Source organism: Macrobrachium nipponense, chromosome 9 (assembly GCF_015104395.2).
Source record: "Macrobrachium nipponense isolate FS-2020 chromosome 9, ASM1510439v2, whole genome shotgun sequence".
Lineage (NCBI taxonomy): Eukaryota > Metazoa > Arthropoda > Malacostraca > Decapoda > Palaemonidae > Macrobrachium > Macrobrachium nipponense.
The window spans coordinates 23,339,596-23,358,180 of record NC_061110.1 but is presented as its reverse complement, the minus strand read 5'-3'; the positions used below and the strand labels follow the sequence as shown (position 1 = coordinate 23,358,180).

At 38.8% G+C, this 18,585-nt stretch overlaps 2 protein-coding genes across 5 annotated transcripts in view; one reads left to right on the top strand and one right to left on the bottom strand.

The window, feature by feature from the left end:
- Window positions 1-53: 53 nt before the first annotated feature.
- LOC135218452 (regucalcin-like) lies at window positions 54-13,821 on the bottom strand. The gene is made up of 7 exons (XM_064254765.1): window positions 13,572-13,821; window positions 9,130-9,314; window positions 6,420-6,632; window positions 2,789-2,892; window positions 2,361-2,475; window positions 1,885-2,000; window positions 54-674 (listed from the first exon to the last, which is right to left on the bottom strand). The coding sequence occupies exons 2-7, from the start codon at window positions 9,290-9,292 to the stop codon at window positions 411-413; spliced, it is 975 nt and encodes a 324-aa protein (XP_064110835.1). The 5' UTR covers window positions 9,293-9,314; window positions 13,572-13,821; the 3' UTR covers window positions 54-410.
- A 3,608-nt stretch (window positions 13,822-17,429) lies between these two features.
- LOC135218422 (uncharacterized) overlaps window positions 17,430-18,585 on the top strand; it is a 99,862-nt gene continuing 98,706 nt past the window's right edge. For 2 of the 4 annotated variants that reach the window (XM_064254728.1, XM_064254730.1), the window contains exon 1: window positions 17,430-17,777. The gene's annotated coding sequence lies outside the window, so the exon portion shown is untranslated. The remainder of the gene's footprint in view (window positions 17,778-18,585) is intronic. The other 2 variants (XM_064254729.1, XM_064254727.1) reach the window with 2 other exon arrangements.

The following is an 18,585-nucleotide window of genomic DNA, read 5'->3' as shown; positions in this document are numbered from 1 at the left end:
AAACTGGTTAATATCCTGTCTGATGCACAGGATTCCCAGGACAAATATACACATTTTAACATCATACATTTATTTATATCCTACAGTTTGGAATGAGAAACATCAGACAAAAAGTATATTGAAGAGCTGTATGAAATGTTATTCATTTATAATTCAGAAACACCACGGCAAGGACATGATAAACACTGCAGGGTTACTACCTCTCTATATCTATGGGGTTCACTATTGTGCAACGTTTTCATTTGAGTTAACATGAATGACTTAAATCCAATGCATGGAAACGTTCACCATATGTCCGTTCGCAAATGAAGCAACAAATCTATTGTATTCTGATGAAGAGATCTTACTAAAGCCACATATGAAATAACAACTTTGAAATGCCTCTAATTAAACGCTAAAGCGACCTAAGACTAGGCTGATAATTTTGCCTTCAGTTTTTGAAGATTGGCCTTGAAATTCATAGGCGGCAGACCCTTGGCACCAGTGTTACTAATCGCAAAAGTGCCTCCAGCTGCTGGGTTGCCTGCTATCTCTTGTGGAGTCAGTTTCAGCGTTCCCGAAGTGACGTACAAGATGTCGTAGTTGGGACCTCCCCAGCACGCGGAGGTTATGTTCTTCGATGGCAGAGACACCTGGCGGACCACTTTCTTCTCCTTGGGGTCTACGCATATCACCTGCAAGACATGGAAGTTCGTTTGTTGCTGTTTCTAATTTTGCTTTCCCCTTAAGAATACCTCGTTAAAGCTGTTTGATTTAATCAGCTTGCATATGCAAATGATGACGAGATTATCTTTCTAAACTTTCTGCTTCTTTCTTAGCTAAAACTGATCATTTTTGCCCAATTAATTACATCATGTTATTATGGGTAAGGTAATCTAATATGCACTGTACTTTCTTACTGCTTATTTTTATAACCTCATAAATTTTAGTGCTCGCAAGAAATGCACGATATTCAACTTGCAAGAAGAATACTATAAAGTTGAGATTTCAATAATATTTGCACATTTACCCAAGAGCATGCAAATTCAGTTTGAAATTTTTGTCGTTAATTCAAGGTTATATGCTGATATTCTTTTTAGAAGAAATATTTCAACCTGTGTATTAGTCTTACGATACAGATAGTTGATAAAAGTCCAACTCATATTCACCATCATTTAGAACTAATGCACTACAAAGCTAAACCGTTAAAAGAAGATGCAACAAATAATCATTAACTTAACACATATTGGTTTGATTATGAAGCTGTCTCCACATCTAGTCTAGAATAGCTAACAAACGGAGACAAAATAAATAACCACCGACAAATCTGATCAACTGAAATCACAATCACCTTTTGTCCTTTGATTATCTGGTAGGCACAGTACTACTACACGAGTGGAATCGATGGAGTCCTATAATGCAGTACGTAGACTAGAGGAAAGATGTCCTAGACCGAAGATAGCACTAGAATATGACTGTCACTGACTATTTATATATAGAAATAAACGTTTATCGCTTAGGACCGAAGAGCAACATCTCTTGTCCATGAGCTAGGCCTACTTCAGTACAACCGATCTCATCATTTTCCAGCAAATCTTAGGATTTATAAGAATTCTAGTCTACATTATCTAGACTGATATTTCTTCTCATTATACATGCATATATGTATGTGTGTGTGGCTGTATATATCCATATATACATATCAGATAGAGATAATTGTTTTGCAGAAAGAAAATGAATTTTTAATTTATCGGGTTTCCTCACATCAGGTCACCTTCAACAAAACCTTTAGACCTTCTTCTCCAACAAGAGACATGGCGAGCAAATATTACCGTCAAGCGACTAGAAGGTCTGACATTGAAAATCTCTTCGTAAAAGGGCAGCAGGAGGCCAGGATAAACTTACCTGTGCACCACCAAAGCAGGCCACCCACAAATTTCCCTCGGTGTCGATAGTCATGCCATCAGGAACTTGGTCCTTGAGTCCTGCTGTGTCGTAGTTCAGTATCGTTCTGCGGTTACCTTCATTGGAGAAAATGAAAGATGAGGATTCCTAATGCATTTTAAAAACAAAAATCATAATTGTGTCATTTATTCATATGCATTTGCGTGCGTGCTTCCAGCTGCAGAGTTTTAAAATGGCTTATCAACTATTGTTTTCATACTGACAGCTTTGTTATGTTCCACTGAGTACATATGAATAATTTTAACATGAAATAGTATTTCTTAGCTATGTTCCCACACGCAAAGTTCGCCAAGCGAGGTGTTTATCCCTAGGGCCTAAGTTATCGAAATGTAAACTATTTCCAGATTTTCAAATCACTAAAAACTGCAATAACCACGAATATAAAATAACAAGACTGACATAAATTCGAGACTTACTGATTTTCCCGTCAGCGTCGTCATAATCGAAGGCATCGACTGTTTTGGCTGGAGAGTCTATGTAGTAACACGTCTTCCGATCGTGACTCCAGGCAAGACCGTTGGAAATCGTTACCTTCCAAAAAATATAGATTGTAATACTGTGTTCTAACTAGGAAAAACTATATCAGAGGATATTCACCAATTTGTAAGTGAAATGGCGTAGTTTCAAGCACCGGGTGAGCAAGAGCTCAAATTATGAGGCCACTTCCAGGAAAATTGTTGCTCTGTTGCACAGTTCATTAATTAGTGTTCCAATCCTCAGTAAATATCAGCCTAAGAAAAGCATTGAGTATATTTTGTTTCCACGATTAGCATTTAAACTATTCCAAGACATTTTTCGGTTAGGCAATTTTAGAAAAATGTATCGATATTGCATCTTGACTTACCCCTTTCACCCACTGGGTAAACTCGAGCTCGTGATCGTACTTCCAAAGAGACGAGGTATTGTACTCAAGCAGTTCGCCTTTGTCGTCCAGAGGACACATGGTGCCTGAGAAGGAAGATTTGATAACAGTTTTTTCTTAACCCTCACAAGAAAAAAGGCCTAGTATGATTAAAGGACTAAATGGGGTTTAAACATTTGCAACAGATGTTTAACAAAATAGTTTCCCATCTCACATGCTTCTGAGAGACCTTCAATTGGGGGAAAATCTAATTATTATTATTCTTATAGAACAACCCCTCAGGGACCAGAGACGAAATTTAAGGTTCCAAAGAATAGGAAGAGAGGGTAAAGGGAAATACAGAACGAAGAGATCTCGCTTATTAAAAATTGAAAAACAATAAATGGAAGCTTTGGAACGCTTCCTTATGTGGCTTGCGATGTTTCCATCAGATAGTAAGTCAGAAGTCATGTAAGAGCAACTAAAGCTAACTCCTTACTTGAACACTGGTGATTTTTTTTTTTTACAGTTGGTCAGCTTCTTCTTGGTGCCCACAGGAATTTTTCTTTGGGGGAAGTAGCGGGGCCAATTAGAGTTTGAAGAATTGCTAAATACAATTTAAAATAACATACTGAATATGATAATATAAGGAAAATTAACATAATATACTAAATATGATATAAGGAACAATAAACTACGTATATAATAAAATAGTAAAAAAAAAAGAAGATAGATAATGTATTATTAAGGTTTCAGCAGGTTCTGTACATTTTGCCAAGAAGAATCCAGTGTGATACTGGCACACACACACACACACACACACACACACACACACACACACATATATATATATAATATATATATAATATATATATATATATATATATATATATATAAACACGTTTGACTAATATAAACTTTCTTACATCTGGGAATCTGCCCATATATATAAAATTATAAAAAAACAGTCATAAAATTGTTAAAAATCATAAAACAGTAAAAAGACTGAAATTTTACACTTATGAAAATATATTCAAAAGCTTAGACCACCGACCAATGTTCAGTTCAGTCTTTTTACGGGTTTATGAATTTTAACGAATTTAACATTGTTTTTATAATCCTATGATATTTATTGACAGATTCCCAGGTGATGTAACAGAGTTTACATTACGAAACGTCGTAATAAAGAAAAGACTAACGTCCGAATTGGCCTGTTCCCTTAGTCAACCCGTGATTTGATGTGTGTATGTGTGCGTGTGTGTGTGTGTGTGTGGACCAAAGCTTCTTAAGGAAGGCACCCCTTTGGGATAATTATGAGCTGTTCAACGAACTACATCCAATGCTAACACAACACTGCCTTAACGAATGTATGAACGATTGTCTGAACGACTGTGTATCGTTCGTAAAAACATTGTGTTGTAAGGACAACGCTTTTCCTTATTTTTTATTGTATCCAATCATCAAGTCTCGTTGTTCTTACTTCCATCTGATAGAGCGTTCCGCGGCCTTTCTGCCGATGTATAACACATGTAATTTCATTATTTGTACGCCTTATTATCTTTAAATGTATGTTTGTAAGAAAACACAAATCTCCTGTCTCAGAGCCATTTCTGCTCTCGGTGCGAGTCTGTACTACTTATCCGTCCGCACCTGTCTATGTCAACCCAGTTCGTCTGTAAATAAATCTTATTACGGGCTGCTCTGTGAGCAAGAGCCCGTGCTGACACAAGGTCAGCTTAATAAAAAAACAACAACAAATAAATCATCAGTCTTAATCCCTGGTCCTCACAACTGGTGACCTCCCGGAGTTGGTGACACAGCGGTTTAGGCCCAGCCTTTAACGGACCAATTACGGCCACTCGCCTTCAGTGAACCTTTAGCGGACTCAATGTGGCGCCTCAGTTTAGGTCTCTGAAAACTCCATTGCGAGGACGACACCAACGCCATTAACGGACTAATCACGGCACAGCTTCCCAGTGTGTTTTGGCGTTTATTTTCGAGGACAGACAGCTGGGTGCTGGTCAGCCAACACAAAATTCAGGCTGCTGTCCAGAAACATCCATTTGACGTCGCGGCCTCCTTTGCCAGATATCTTCTCGACCCGCTGAACCTGCGGGCCTCCTCGGCTCTTCCCCCGGCGCCATTGCCACACCTGCGAGTCCCCAGGCAACCTCCCTACGCCACTGCTACACCCAGGGTCCTGCTTTACCCACCCGACGTCGCTGCCGCACATGTGGGCCTGCTCAGCCCCCCCCTGACGTCGCTGCCTGTGTGCCTCCTCAAACCCTCAACGCTGCCGTCGCTCCTGGAGTTCGCTCAGCTTGCCTGGCGTCGCTGCCACACCTGTGGACCTGCTCACACTTCTGACGCCGTTGCCTGTAGTCCTCCTCGGCCCACCAACACCGCTGCCACACCTGTGAGCCTTCCATGTCTGCCGACGCCGCTACCTGTGGGTTTCCTTGACCAGCTGACACCGCTGTTCACCTGTGGTTCCGCTCTGCCTGCGGGACACCGCTGCCCTGCTGGGGACTTCCTCAGTCTAACCTACACCGCCGCCGCACCTGGGGGTCCCCACGGCCCGTCCCAGGCCGCCACCACACAATGCAGCTCTCTCTCCGCAGTGTTGGTCGCCCCAGCCGACAGTAGAACACCCCAGGCAACTGCCAGGGGAGGCATTCTGTCAGCCAGCAACACCGAAGGACTCTACACTCGATGACACCCCACAACAAGTGTCACAAGGACACGGGGTCGCCTCCTCCCTCCAATATATTTTTTTATCCAATAATTATTCCATAATCATTGTCTTGGGGGGGAGTATTTGTAAGGACAATGCTTTTCCCTTTTTTTTATTGTATTCAATCATCAAGTCTCGTTGTTCTTACTTCCGTCTGATAGAGCGTTCCGCGGCCTTTCCGCTGATGTATAACACATGTAATTTCATTATTTGTACGCCTTATTATCTACTGTCTCAAAGTCATTTCTGCTTTCGGTGTGAGTCTGCACTACTTATCCGTCCGCACATGTCTATGTCAACCCAGTTCATCTGTAAATAAATCATCAGTACCCAACAACCTGTCTTAATCCCTGGTCCTCACAGTGTCTTGTCTGAATGCAAAAGTGGGCGGAGTTTCATGTCTGAATGATCTCAGCTGAAATCTGTCACGACCAGGTTGCTGATATAACGCCGTCGCGCACGTCTCTTCTAGAAATGCAGTCACGTCTTCCCGAGACAAAATCTTTGCCTACTGTCTGAATAGGGTGTGTGTGTATGTGTGTTTGTCGATAAAGACAATTGTTTATACAATCGTTCAGTTTATGGGGCCCTTAGACTCATTCAGGAGTCTCCTGGAGGAAACCAGGCCAGCTCCAGAAGGGAGTTCTTCTTCCAGGGATACCTTCCCAGAGGGTAAGAGACAAGGCTTCCTAGGTAATGTATCCCTTTTGGCAAGTCTCCATCATGAAGTAAATGGTATATGTTGTCAAATTATATATTCATTTCTGAACTTCGGTTTGATTTAAAAGTATATGAAGCAACAGAAACTATTAGGAATCATTCATTTAGACATCGAAATTCTCTGGCATTATTCCAGAGAGAGACAAAGAGACTAGGCCTATAGACCCTGAACAAACATACCTGCCCATAGCCTTCCTTGAGGGTCGCACTTGGCATCATTGAAGTGGTCGTCGGTCGTCGTCTGAATGACACTTGGCTTGACGGTGATCTGGTCTGCATCACTGACTGACCAGCGGACAACCGACAGGGTGTTCCCCAGCCCTACAACGAAGAGCTCGGGTTCGCCTTCCACCGGAATCACAACGCTGACAGTCTCAGCGGCGCCTCCGTCGTCTGAAAGGTAAAATGATGAATTAGTTGAGAGTTTAATTGGATCACATTTCTCAGGCCGAGCCTCTTTTTAATGAGAGCTGGAAACGGAAATTAGAACAAGGTAAACTTAAAGAAAGTTTTGAAAATAAAGCTAGTTTACTGTATTTCTATGTGGTTTTTAAACTAATGAAAAGATTTGGGAGACGAAAATATTAGCTTCATATCTCTGCATACATAGACATTGGACATTTATTATTCGCTCAGTCATCTTTAGTCTTTTTTCGATCTCACTACACCACTTCCCGCTCCTGCTACACCTTCCCCTTCCCTACACCTCATCCCAAGGAGGTTAGATCTAACTTCCTTGCCGCCTCCCCCTCCCAATACACCTCCTCCCCTCCCACTGCAGCTCCCCCTCCCACTACACTATCTCCCCCTTCCCACTACACTCTCTTCCCCTCCCACTACACTCTCTCCCCCTCCCACTATACTTCCTCCCCTCCCACCAGCTGCTGCAGGTCCTGATGGTGTCCCTGCTATTTTGTTAAAGAAAGTAGTTCATTCTATCGCAAAGCCACTTGCAATATTATTAAGACAAAGTGTAGATACAGGCAAGATTTATGATGAGTACAAATTAGCATATATTACCCCTACTTTCAAAAGTGGATCAAGACTAGAGGCAAGTAATTATAGGCCTGTGAGTCTAACGTCACATATTATGAAAGTGTATGAAAGGGTAATGAAGAAAAATATTATGAAACATTTAATAAAAAATAATTTGTTTAATATAGGACAACATGGTTTCGTATCCGGAAAAAGTACACAAACCGAACTGTTAGTCCACCGTGAGAACATATACAAAAATATGAAAAGCGGAAATGAAACAGATGTGGTTTATCTAGACTTTGCAAAAGCTTTTGACAAGGTAGACCATAATATATTAGCGAAGAAAATTAGAAAACATAATATAGTGGATAAAGTAGGAAGATGGTTAAAAGAATTTTTGCATAACAGAAAACAGATAGTTATTGCAAACGATGAGAAATCGGATGAAGCTAAGGTAATATCCGGTGTGCCACAAGGTACAGTGTTAGCTGCGTTACTGTTTGTTATTATGATTGCAGACATAGACAGTAATGTTAAGGACTCGGTAGTGAGTAGTTTCGCCGATGACACAAGAATAAGTAGAGAAATTACTTGTGATGAAGATAGGAACGCGCTACAAAGAAACCTTAACAAAGTATATGATTGGGCAGAGGTAAATAGGATGGTATTTAACTCTGATAAATTTGAATCAATAAATTATGGAGACAGAGAAGGAAAGCTATATGCATATAGGGGACCTAATAATGAGACAATCACAAATAAGGAAGCAGTTAAAGACCTTGGTGTGACGATGAATAGGAACATGTTATGCAATGATCAAATAGCAATTCTAGTGGCAAAATGTAAAGCAAAAATGGGAATGTTGTTACGGCACTTCAAAACAAGAAAAGCTGAGCACATGATTATGCTTTATAAAACATGTTCGTAGTCCACTTGAATATTGCAATGTGATATGGTACCCACACTATCAAAAGGATATTGCACAAATAGAGAATGTACAAAGGTCCTTTACAGCTAGAATAGAAGTTAAGGACCTTGACTACTGGGAACGACTACAATCCTTAAAATTATATAGTCTAGAAAGGAGAAGAGAACGCGACATGATAATTCAGGCATGGAAACAGATAGAAGGAATAGCAGAAAACATCATGGAGCTAAAAATATCAGAAAGAGCAAGCAGAGGTAGATTAATAGTGCCCAAAACTATACCAGGAAAAATAAGGAAAGCACACAGAACATTAATCCACTACGCACCAGCATCGATAATGCAGCGTCTATTCAATGCGTTGCCAGCTCATCTGAGGAATATATCAGGAGTGAGCGTAGATGTGTTTAAGAATAAGCTTGACAAATATCTAAGCTGCATCCCAGACCATCCAAGATTGGAAGATGCAAAATATACCGGAAGATGTACTAGCAACTCTCTGGTAGACATTAGAGATGCCTCACACTGAGGGACCTGGGGCAACCTGAACAAGATGTAAGGTCTGTAAGGTCCCCCTCCCCACAACACCTCTTCCCCTTCCCACTACACTCCCTCTCCCTCCCATTACACTTCCTCCCCTTCCCACTACACCTCCTCTCCTTCCCACTACACCTCCTTCCGCCCAAATACACCTCCTCCCACCCCACTACAGTTCCCCTCCCACTACACCCTCTCCCCTTCCCACTATACTCCCCCTCCCACTACACATCCTACCCTTCCCCCTACACTCTCCCCCTCCCACAACACCCTCTCCCCCTCCCACCACACCTCATCCCAAGGAGGTTAGATCTGACCTCCGTGCTTCATCCCCCCCTCCCAATCCCAAGCTAAGAGTCTCCCTACCACCATGACTCGCAATGATGGCGTAGTACTAGTATAACTGTTTCGGAGCTCCTCCTCCCACGAGAACCAGCTCTTCTGCCTTACCTAAGGTCAGCACCTGGTGTCTCCCGCTCTTGATGAAATGCCTCCTGAGGGCCTTGGAGAAGACGTCCACGTAGAGGAGGGCTTGTTCCTTCTCGAGCCAGTGAGGCCCCTCCCCTAGCTTTATGCAGGGGACGGGCAGTTGGTCTACTTTTACGCCTGACATCTTTGACTCGTAGTCCTATAGCCTGGTTAAGAGCAAATAGATTATTGTATTTGACGGGGCCAGTGGAATTTCTTTTCTGTTCTTAATAGAAATTAGGCTTATAGAACTGCTTTCTGTTTTCGAAGACTGTGCTCTCTCTCTCTCTCTCTCTCTCTCTCTCTCTCTCTCTCTCTCTCTCTCTCTCTCTCTCATTAAACTTAGCTAAAACAACTTAAATTTAATCGTCTTTAATGGCAGGTAGGACCGTTTTTCAACTTTTGATTAATTTAATTCAAGCAAAAAAGAGACCTGGCTGGTACAATAATCCCCAAAGAAAACAATTTGCAAGTCTTTACAGTGCAGAGAAAGAAATAAAGCAGTCGCTCATTGGCTTGGCGTGGCGTGTGTTGTAAAATAATACGTTTCCACTATTCTGATACAAAGGGGAAAAAAGTATAACCGCAAACAGATGCGTAACCAGCAACGATAATAAGCGCATGCGTCAACTACAGTATGCTGCCTCGTACGGAAACTTATACTTTTACTATTGAATTCAGCGTTTGAATGCATCTCAAACTTTCTGTTTAAAAAAAAGTAAATAAAAAAAAACTTCTCTTGCAAATTATACAACTTCGCCTTGTCTGTGGTGACATACGTCAGATGAATTCGCCTCATTATCGTGATGTTCCAAAATGTTGAGTACGGGAAATCTTTATTTAAACGCTTTATTTCAAGTACTAATACGTGAATACTTCAACCATTTAAAGAGTTTGTTCTTTATAGTTTGTGTTGGAGCTGACTAAGCCTAGTCTCCATGCATTACCTAGGGGGTAGGGGGAGGGGGCGCATTTAGTATTGTATTAAGTGCCATAATCAGTGTTTGTGATAGTACAGTGATAAGAGTTTTTATTTACTCTTTTTCAGTGTCTGACTCGATTGTTTTGGCCCAGGATTTGACGGCAAACTTCAGAAGGTTAGTATATATATATATATATATATATATATATATATATATATATATATATATATATATATATATAAATGGAATATAGAATATAGTACAACGGCCAAGCGTTGGGGCTTACGGGGTCATCATTCAGCGCTGAAAGAGAAATTGAGAGTAACAAGGTTTGAAAGACGTAACAGGAGGAAAACATCGCGGTTGCTCTATGAAACAATTATTAGGAGAAGCTGAAAAGTAAGATGGAAGAAAGACACCGCAAGGAACCTTGTGTAGCCTAATGTCTACAGTGTATCGCGTGAGGCGCACTGACGGTGGTAGGCTACCCCCTCCGTTTACAGGGTGATGATCTATAAGCAAGGAGTTTAGTTTTACTCATACGCAAGGCGGTTGTTTGTGCATTCCCTGTAGTATTGGATATTTTCTGTGTCAGTGTTGTAGTACAAAGCCATAACAGGTTATGAAGATACCGTTCGTTTTTGTACGTTTGTATGTTATGCAGATCTGTCATATTTTGTATTAACTATGTTTATTGTGTTTTTGTTGTTGTCAACTTGTTTTTTGTAAGTATTTTGTGTAAGGGTCATTTTGATTTACAGGTAGGTACCTACCATTGTACAGTGTCTACTCTTGTTTATCAAATGAGAATTATCTCTTGAATTTTACATGATAATTTAGCACTGTCATCGGGTATTATATTTCATTCTAGGCATTCATGTTATTTTGTAATTGTTACTAACTTACTTATCTAATGGCATTACTAAATTCAGTTTATTTATCTATTTATTTATTATTTTTTATAAAAGAATGGCATCATTTGCCTTACTTCCATACTCAACATTCAGAGATCGCCAGTATATATATGCATCAGGCTAGAACAATTCAGTAAGGGGGTGTTCTTTACATGTTTGTAAATTAATTATGAGAATCTTAACTAAATTCTCTTGATGACCGAACGCCTAAATTTTCCCATAAATATCATACAGACCTCGTGTAGGTATTCGTATCAGTATTTTTTCGCGGCATAATGATAATATTCGGTAAATTAACAATCAGACATGAAGCCATTTCGATTTGCAAGTTAATTAACGAAGTTACCTGCATCACTGAGTAAAACATTCGTAAAGTAACAGGGAAAGTGCAGATCGAAATTAGTCCTTTCAACCGTAAGAGCAGTTGTGGTTCTGAAAAGACCCTTCAAGCATGTAGGCCTATGAAGGAACACGTCATTAACATGAGAAAAATAGCTTCCATTGTTTCTTTTTGCATCAGTTATCTGCTTTGACTGAAGTTGATCTTCTACCCCTATCAGTATTTATTGCTTCATTTGACTTCAGGTAAAATATTCTTTCGAAAAGTAACTCAGGCAGAAGCTTTAGTTTTGCCTGTTCCACACCAGAGTAAAAACTGCTTGCTGCGTTGTTCATGAAATACTGATAAACTCACATGGTCACAAATGGGGTGCAAATAGTATAAAACCTTTTTTTTAACCGCATTATTTCTAGAAATTCATTCACTACGTGGTATAAGATTAAGATAAGATTGAAGCTTTTCATGTGGACATGTTAATGAACAATTGTTAGGAGCGTTCTTTCGGGCACATTTGATTTGAAGCGTCATTTTGTTTTCTTTTTATCAAACAGATCTTCATTGAGACTGTGGTATATAGCGGGCGTCATGTAGCTTATCTGATTAATTATGTTGTAGTGATGTTCTATTGATAATAATGACAAGTAGTTTTACATTTTCATTTCTATTTTCCGTCTAAGCAAAAATTCAACGAGAGCTAAGCTGTGCTTTCGTAAATATACCAAGTAACTGAATTAAACTGCATTGTCCGTTCATTTATCCTTGCCTAGAAGTTTGTGCGAGTTGCAGATTAGGCTAAAAATAGTAACGTTCGTGAACATCGTGTAACTTAAACCGAGTGGCGTTTCGGACTGACAAAAAACAAAAATGTATCAAATTCGTTGTGCACTGCAGGGATTACTTTGCAAGCATCTACTACGATTCATATTACATTTCTCACAGGAATTGAGTTCTGTTTCTTTCCAGGAGGAATTTATCATGTCGTTCATCATATTTACGTCATCTTTAGCAATTTATTTTGTCGCTTTATTAGAACGCTGTGAAATGTGACCTACTCTAATTTTGTGGCTCTTTAAGAACAATGTAAAATGTGACCTGCTCCCACTTTTTTCGTATTCTTGCGAGAGCTTAAGCACAGGATTTCTCTCAATCCATGCACTCTATATTCAGTCTTTTCCCTTCACACTCAAACTTCTCCCATTACTGTCAGAAATACTTAGTCCATACATACAATCACGCCCACTTCCTCTATTTAAATCTGCTTTCTTCTTCTTTAACAACCTTATTACATCCTGCATTCTTCTTCAACTTCCAAACAATACTAATCCAGAATTCCCTCTATACTGTTTTTTTTTTTCATCTGTCCATCTGCCTGTGGTGTTTTTGTATGGTAACACTCGCGTCCCGGGCTTTAGATAGTTACATTCAACGATTATTAATAATATCCTATTTCGAATATTAACGGTGTACTTCGCATACAGAAATAAATTACAAAACACTTTTCAATTGCAAATGTACGCCCAGATATCCTTTTATTTACCTAAAACTTGCACATAGCGTAACTATCTAAAGCCCGGGACGCAGTGTTACCATACAAAAACACCACAGGCAGATGGACAGATAAAAAACAAAAACAGTATTTTTTTTTTTTTTATAGTCACCCCAGTCAAAATTTCCCTTTGTCAAGCAGACAACTCTTCCTCATATCGCAGAGGATTTAATACGAAAATGAAGGCTAATGCTTGGTCAACCCCTCTGAGGACAAAAAAATGGATTAAAGGCAGATAATTACGTTAATTTTATGGAATCTTAACACTCTATAAAGTTATTCTACTCAAGTGTATCTTACCTTATGATGAAAACAAGTTTGTGCCGGATATAAAAACCGGTTTCAAGTTCAAAGAGAATTTGGAGTTTAATTATACAGGTTCCGAGCTAATCTCTCTCTCTCTCTCTCTCTCTCTCTCTCTCTCTCCTCTCTCTCTCTCTCTCTCAAATAACAGAATAAATTGTTTACTAAGGCATTAACACATTGTCAGTTTCTCTATCTTTTTTTCCCTATAACTCTTCATGACTTTCATCTTGTTTGTTGGTTTTGGTCTTTACGTATTCAATAACATTTTCAGGTTAATGTGCAAGTTAAGCTGTTTATTTACGGGTTGTTATGACATTACCATTGCAATGAATACCATCAAAAAAACCTAAGACGAAATTTTCGCACAATGTACAGGAACTTATATCATGTCCTACCTTCCACCAAAGAGGTTTGCAGACCCGTTAGCGTAGTAGAACTGTGAGGCTCGGCCGGCCAGTGACTGGGCTGCTTAGCTGGTGCATCTCGAGAGATTCCTCCCCCTTTTCGCGGTTATTGTTGCTTCATTCGCTCTTCTGATTTACGTAAAATGAGACTGATGTTAAGAGAGAACAGTCATCAAAGATAAAGAAAAACTGTGTTTTTGTTTAAAATAATTAAATGCTTTCTTTTTATCTTAGGGGGAAGCGACGTAAGGAAGGAATATAATATTCAATACCTAGAATGACGCTTGGAAACAGCGCTTTTTTTCTTTATCCAATCATCTCGTGATTTACCGATGCTTATCAGTGTATTATCATTATCGTCTCGTCTGTGATAAAAAAAAACATAACCCTCCCATCTGTTATCGATAGCACCACGCAATCGGCTTTTTAACCAAAGTGGAGCCTGCTTTCAGATCTAAACTCCAGAGAAACTGGCATCTAGAATAGCGGTACTTGGAAGAAAGATAAAAAAAGAAAACCAGTTTACCGGCGACCAAAGGGTTATGAGTCTAAGTATATAAGGTGACATTTTTAATACAAAGCGCTTTTGACTTTGTTTTCTGTCTATTTTTTATTCGTAATGTGGTGTTGATGATCTGTAGCCAGTAATAAACTTTTCTTTTAAGAAAAAAATCAACGGATGTTCAAAACGGAACTTTGGAACTTGTTTGAAGTAAATTATGAAATTGATAACTGTTGCAGAATTTTTATTGTAAAGTGGGAGGGTCATATGTTTAAAAAAATAAAAAAATAAAACATTAGATAAGGATAACAATATGACTTACAGATAAACCCTGATGTTATCATATATTATTTTAAAGGTAAGTTTTGTGTGAAAATTTATATTTGCTTTTGTGATGAGATGGTAATTACTATGAAGAACCTGTTTATGTTTTAAACATTCATTTTCTGCTGATAGTATAAATCACTTAAATATGTTGACAAAAGCCCGTATGATTGATTAACCGGAAAGTTATGCTTCTTTCACTGTGTGTTCATGGAAGAAATAGTTAGAGAAGGTGGGAAAGAAAATGTATATAAAGCAAGCTTTGATAAAAGGCTATCAATTGAGTGGGAGGTGCAATTATTGTTATTAGCAGGAAATAAAATATCGAGAAAAGAAATAAAAGGAAGTTCGACATGCGAAACACGTTGAATAGTTTATAGAAATAAGAAAGAATTTGAGTTAAATGACGATAATGTGATTGTAGGCTGATTAGTGAGTCGTTTATGCAAATGAGAATAATAAAATATTATATTCACCCCATGCGGGTGGTAGTGCCGCCTATACACATGCGGTGCACTGTAGGCATTATACTACTTACGGCTCTTTGCAGCGTCTCTTCGGCCATCAGCTGCAATCGCTTTCATTCATTTTACTGTACCTCCTTTCATATTCTCTTTCATCCATCTTACTTCCCACCCTCTCCTGACACTTAATCCATAGCACAATTGAGAGGTCGCCCTCTTGTTACACCTTCCGAACCTTTTCGCTGTCAATTTCCGTTTCAGCGTTGAATGACTCCATGGGTCCCAGCAATTGGCCTAAATATTATATTCTATTCTATTCTATTCGTAAGAGTATTCGCTGCCTGTAAATATTTAGGAGCAATGGACAGACTGGCCAGTGTAGATAGCTGTATCTATATCTATGTAGAACATGCATAGAATCGATGAGGCGGCGATAGTAATAGTTGTACCTAGGCCTATAGGTTCTGATCATAGTGGTTTGGTTGTAGGATTGAGACAATATAAATAATACGTTACATCTATTAGAAACAAAACAATTAAGATACCAAGATAGATAAGATGTAGTGGATAAGGAAACGTTGATTTAGAGACAGGTAGATCAATTGAACACTTAATTTTTTTGGGTGCACTGTAGGTATTACTTAAGGTTCTTTGCAGCGTCCCTTTGGCCTTTAGCTGCAACCCTTTCACACCTTTTACTGTACCTCCGTCCTTATATTTCTTCCCCTTACTTCTTCCTGTTACACCTTTTAAAACCCCTTTACTCTCAATTTACTTTTCAGCGCTGAATGACCTCATAGGTCCCACACTTAGCATTTTGCCTAACTTCTAAATTTCAATTCAAATTTCATTTAGGCTATGGACATCACAAGGAAAAGCTACATACATACTTATACACATACACAAACACACATATACATACATACATGTATATAAGTATATATCTATAAATTTAAATTCTTCGGTTAAAACAGGATACGTCTCAAGTATAAAAGGCCCATTAAAACACTTGTTTAAAGCTAAGGCCTATATTTCTCACTACTACTTGATAAGGGTGGGAGTCAGTCCACCGAAATATAATCCTTAGATTTAAACCAGTGTTCTAATGGGCTTGTTATACTTGAGGTATATATATATATATATATATATATATATAGTATATATATATATATATATAATATATATATATATATATGATGTATTATATATATATATATATATATATATATATATATATATATATATGTGTATATATATATATGTATGTATATATATGTATATATATCTATATCTATATCTATATATATATATATATATATATATATATATATATATATATATATATATATATGTGTGTGTGTGTGTGTGTGTGTGTGTGTGTGTGTGCGTGTGTGTGTGTGTATTTATGGTCTTTGCAACACCCCTTAAACCAGCCTAGAAGCGACTAAGGTAAAGGAAAGTTAAATTCCTATCATTGCGTTACAAGAAGCAGTTGGTTGATGAGAATACGTCTAGTGGCTACATTTGCTTTGGTGTAAAAGAAAGCCTGGTTTCTTCTGATGACAAAGAACGGCACAGTGAACCCAGGTTTCTCAACAAACCCTGAGAACAATGGATGCAGCACACACTACGTAGAAAAACGTCATATGAAGCATGCGCTTCCGCATTTAGGTGGTATACATGTAAGAACAAAGTCAGCATAGACTTGCAAACATTAACCAAACTACATCGAAAATTTAGTTTTTTAGTGTTTTGTTCCTAAAGAAAAATAAAAAAGCACATGTTGTTTAGATGTACCCAAAAGATTTAAATGCATTGAATAAGTTGTTATTCTTGATAGTTTATGCACGAGATAATTTTCTTTCATGTTCTATAGAAAACTGCAGGTGTAATTTTGCATTCGGGAAGGAGCTGTTTCTTATTAGCTTATATACAAAATGATGGTTTTACATGTCATACTTGTTAAGCGTTAAACAAATATATTTTGAGCAGTCTCTTCTCTCTCTCTCTCTCTCTCTCTCTCTCTCTCTCTCTCTCTCTCTCTCTCTCTCTCTCTCTCTCTCTCAGCTAGCTCTTGAGGTCACGCCGGGTCGTGCTTCTGGGTCAAACAAGTAGTTCCCCCTTGGATGCTGCTGACAAGAGCCACTTAAGACAAACTCCCCTGGTAGAAAACCAAATCTCATTTCGCACGTATAGTGCAAAATGAGATAAAACCCATCATTATATTAAAACGTGACGAAATCCATACTTAGTCGTTTGGTGAGAAATATAAGGATGACGTGATTGAAAGAAAGTAACCGAATTTGTAGTTTTGCAATTAACTTAGGAAATATGTACAGTTATTCCACTTGAATCTTTGAATTCACAGATTCTTTTAAGTTATACGGTGAAATTAATTTCGTGTTTTCACACTTCCTTGTGGATAACGAGTGTACTTTATAAATTTATTTCGGAGAAGTAACGAAAGAAATTAAGATAGTGACCGTTGAATTTTGATGTTATGTAACAGAACATTCAAGTAAACGCAGTTAGAATGATCTCTACTAACTGTTTCTTAGTCAAGGCTTCATTTCTTAATTAACAGTATCCAATTATCGGTAGACGTTGTCACACTAGCGTAATGTGCAAAGACTGGAAACGAAAATCTGACCCTCTCTTGCAAAACAGTTATGTAAGTGGAGAACCACCGATTCTACAAAATTACAAACCGACGACGAAAGAAGAAGAATTATGAACGTCAACTTATTATCAGAGAAATATGGAAGCGGTTCTGTTCAAATGAACTGCAGTTTACCAACTTCGAATTTAAGACCTAAAACTTGTGTGTGTTGGATATTAATTTAAAAACTATTATCGAGAGGAGCATGAAGACGAGAGAGATAGGCTCACGTAGCGCTGATAGATGTGGTGAGTGCCCAGCTGTTTGTATAATACTAGCTATATTTGATTGAGAGATTTGAAAGGTACATTAAACCCTTCTCGTATTGTCAAAGGCCAACAGCTGTTGCTTTGGCTTAACTTTGGCTATGTGGTTATAATTAACCATTTTCATTAACCTTCGCCTTACTGGTTAGGCCTCCTTTAAATGTTTATAAACCCACGGTATACTAGCCTAGTACCTATACTAGCTAGCTACAAAAAAACACCCCCCTGAAAATAAAAACCTTATATCTAATTAAACGGGTCGTTCGTGGGTGCTTTGAATGTTTCAGACATTTAGTAGGTACCTAGGCTATTTCGGTAGTAAATTAATAGTCTGAGAGATACTGAACCCAAGTTATAGGCCTAGGTAGCTTGCCTAAAATATATTTGGGACGGAAATGGGAAACTAGGTACCTACTTAGCCTATTCTTTTGTGGAAGAAAAAAAAAATGCATAGTATATAGGTATCCCCCCAAACCCCCCCCTAACTACCTAATAGTCTCTAGGTACTTAGGTAGCCCCCCCCCCTCCCCTAGGCAGCCTAGGGTAAAACATCAAGCAGGCCATCGCGCCAGCTACCACAGTGCAAGCCACCCTCCGAAAAATACATTATAACGCGTCCTGACCCCGGTTGGCATCGTCGCGACTTGTTGTTGTTGGAGAAACGGAGCTAAAGCCTCTACTCTCCTTTTCGAAGTACGTATTTTCCCCAAAGTTAGAATTAGCCAAAAATTTTAAAGATTTAAACGATTTAAAACAGAGGGTCTGAAATGGCGCCACGGCAGTTGGGAAA

Excerpts from the sequence above, each read along its gene's own strand:
- LOC135218452 (XM_064254765.1), bottom strand. The coding sequence starts at position 9,292 with ATGTCAGGCGTAAAAGTAGACCAACTGCCCGTCCCCTGCATAAAGCTA. Across the intron at positions 6,633-9,129 it reads ACACCAGGTGCTGACCTTAG|ACGACGGAGGCGCCGCTGAG; the intron begins GTAAGGCAGAAG and ends TTTACCTTTCAG. Across the intron at positions 2,476-2,788 it reads TTACCCAGTGGGTGAAAGGG|GTAACGATTTCCAACGGTCT; the intron begins GTAAGTCAAGAT and ends ATTTTTTGGAAG.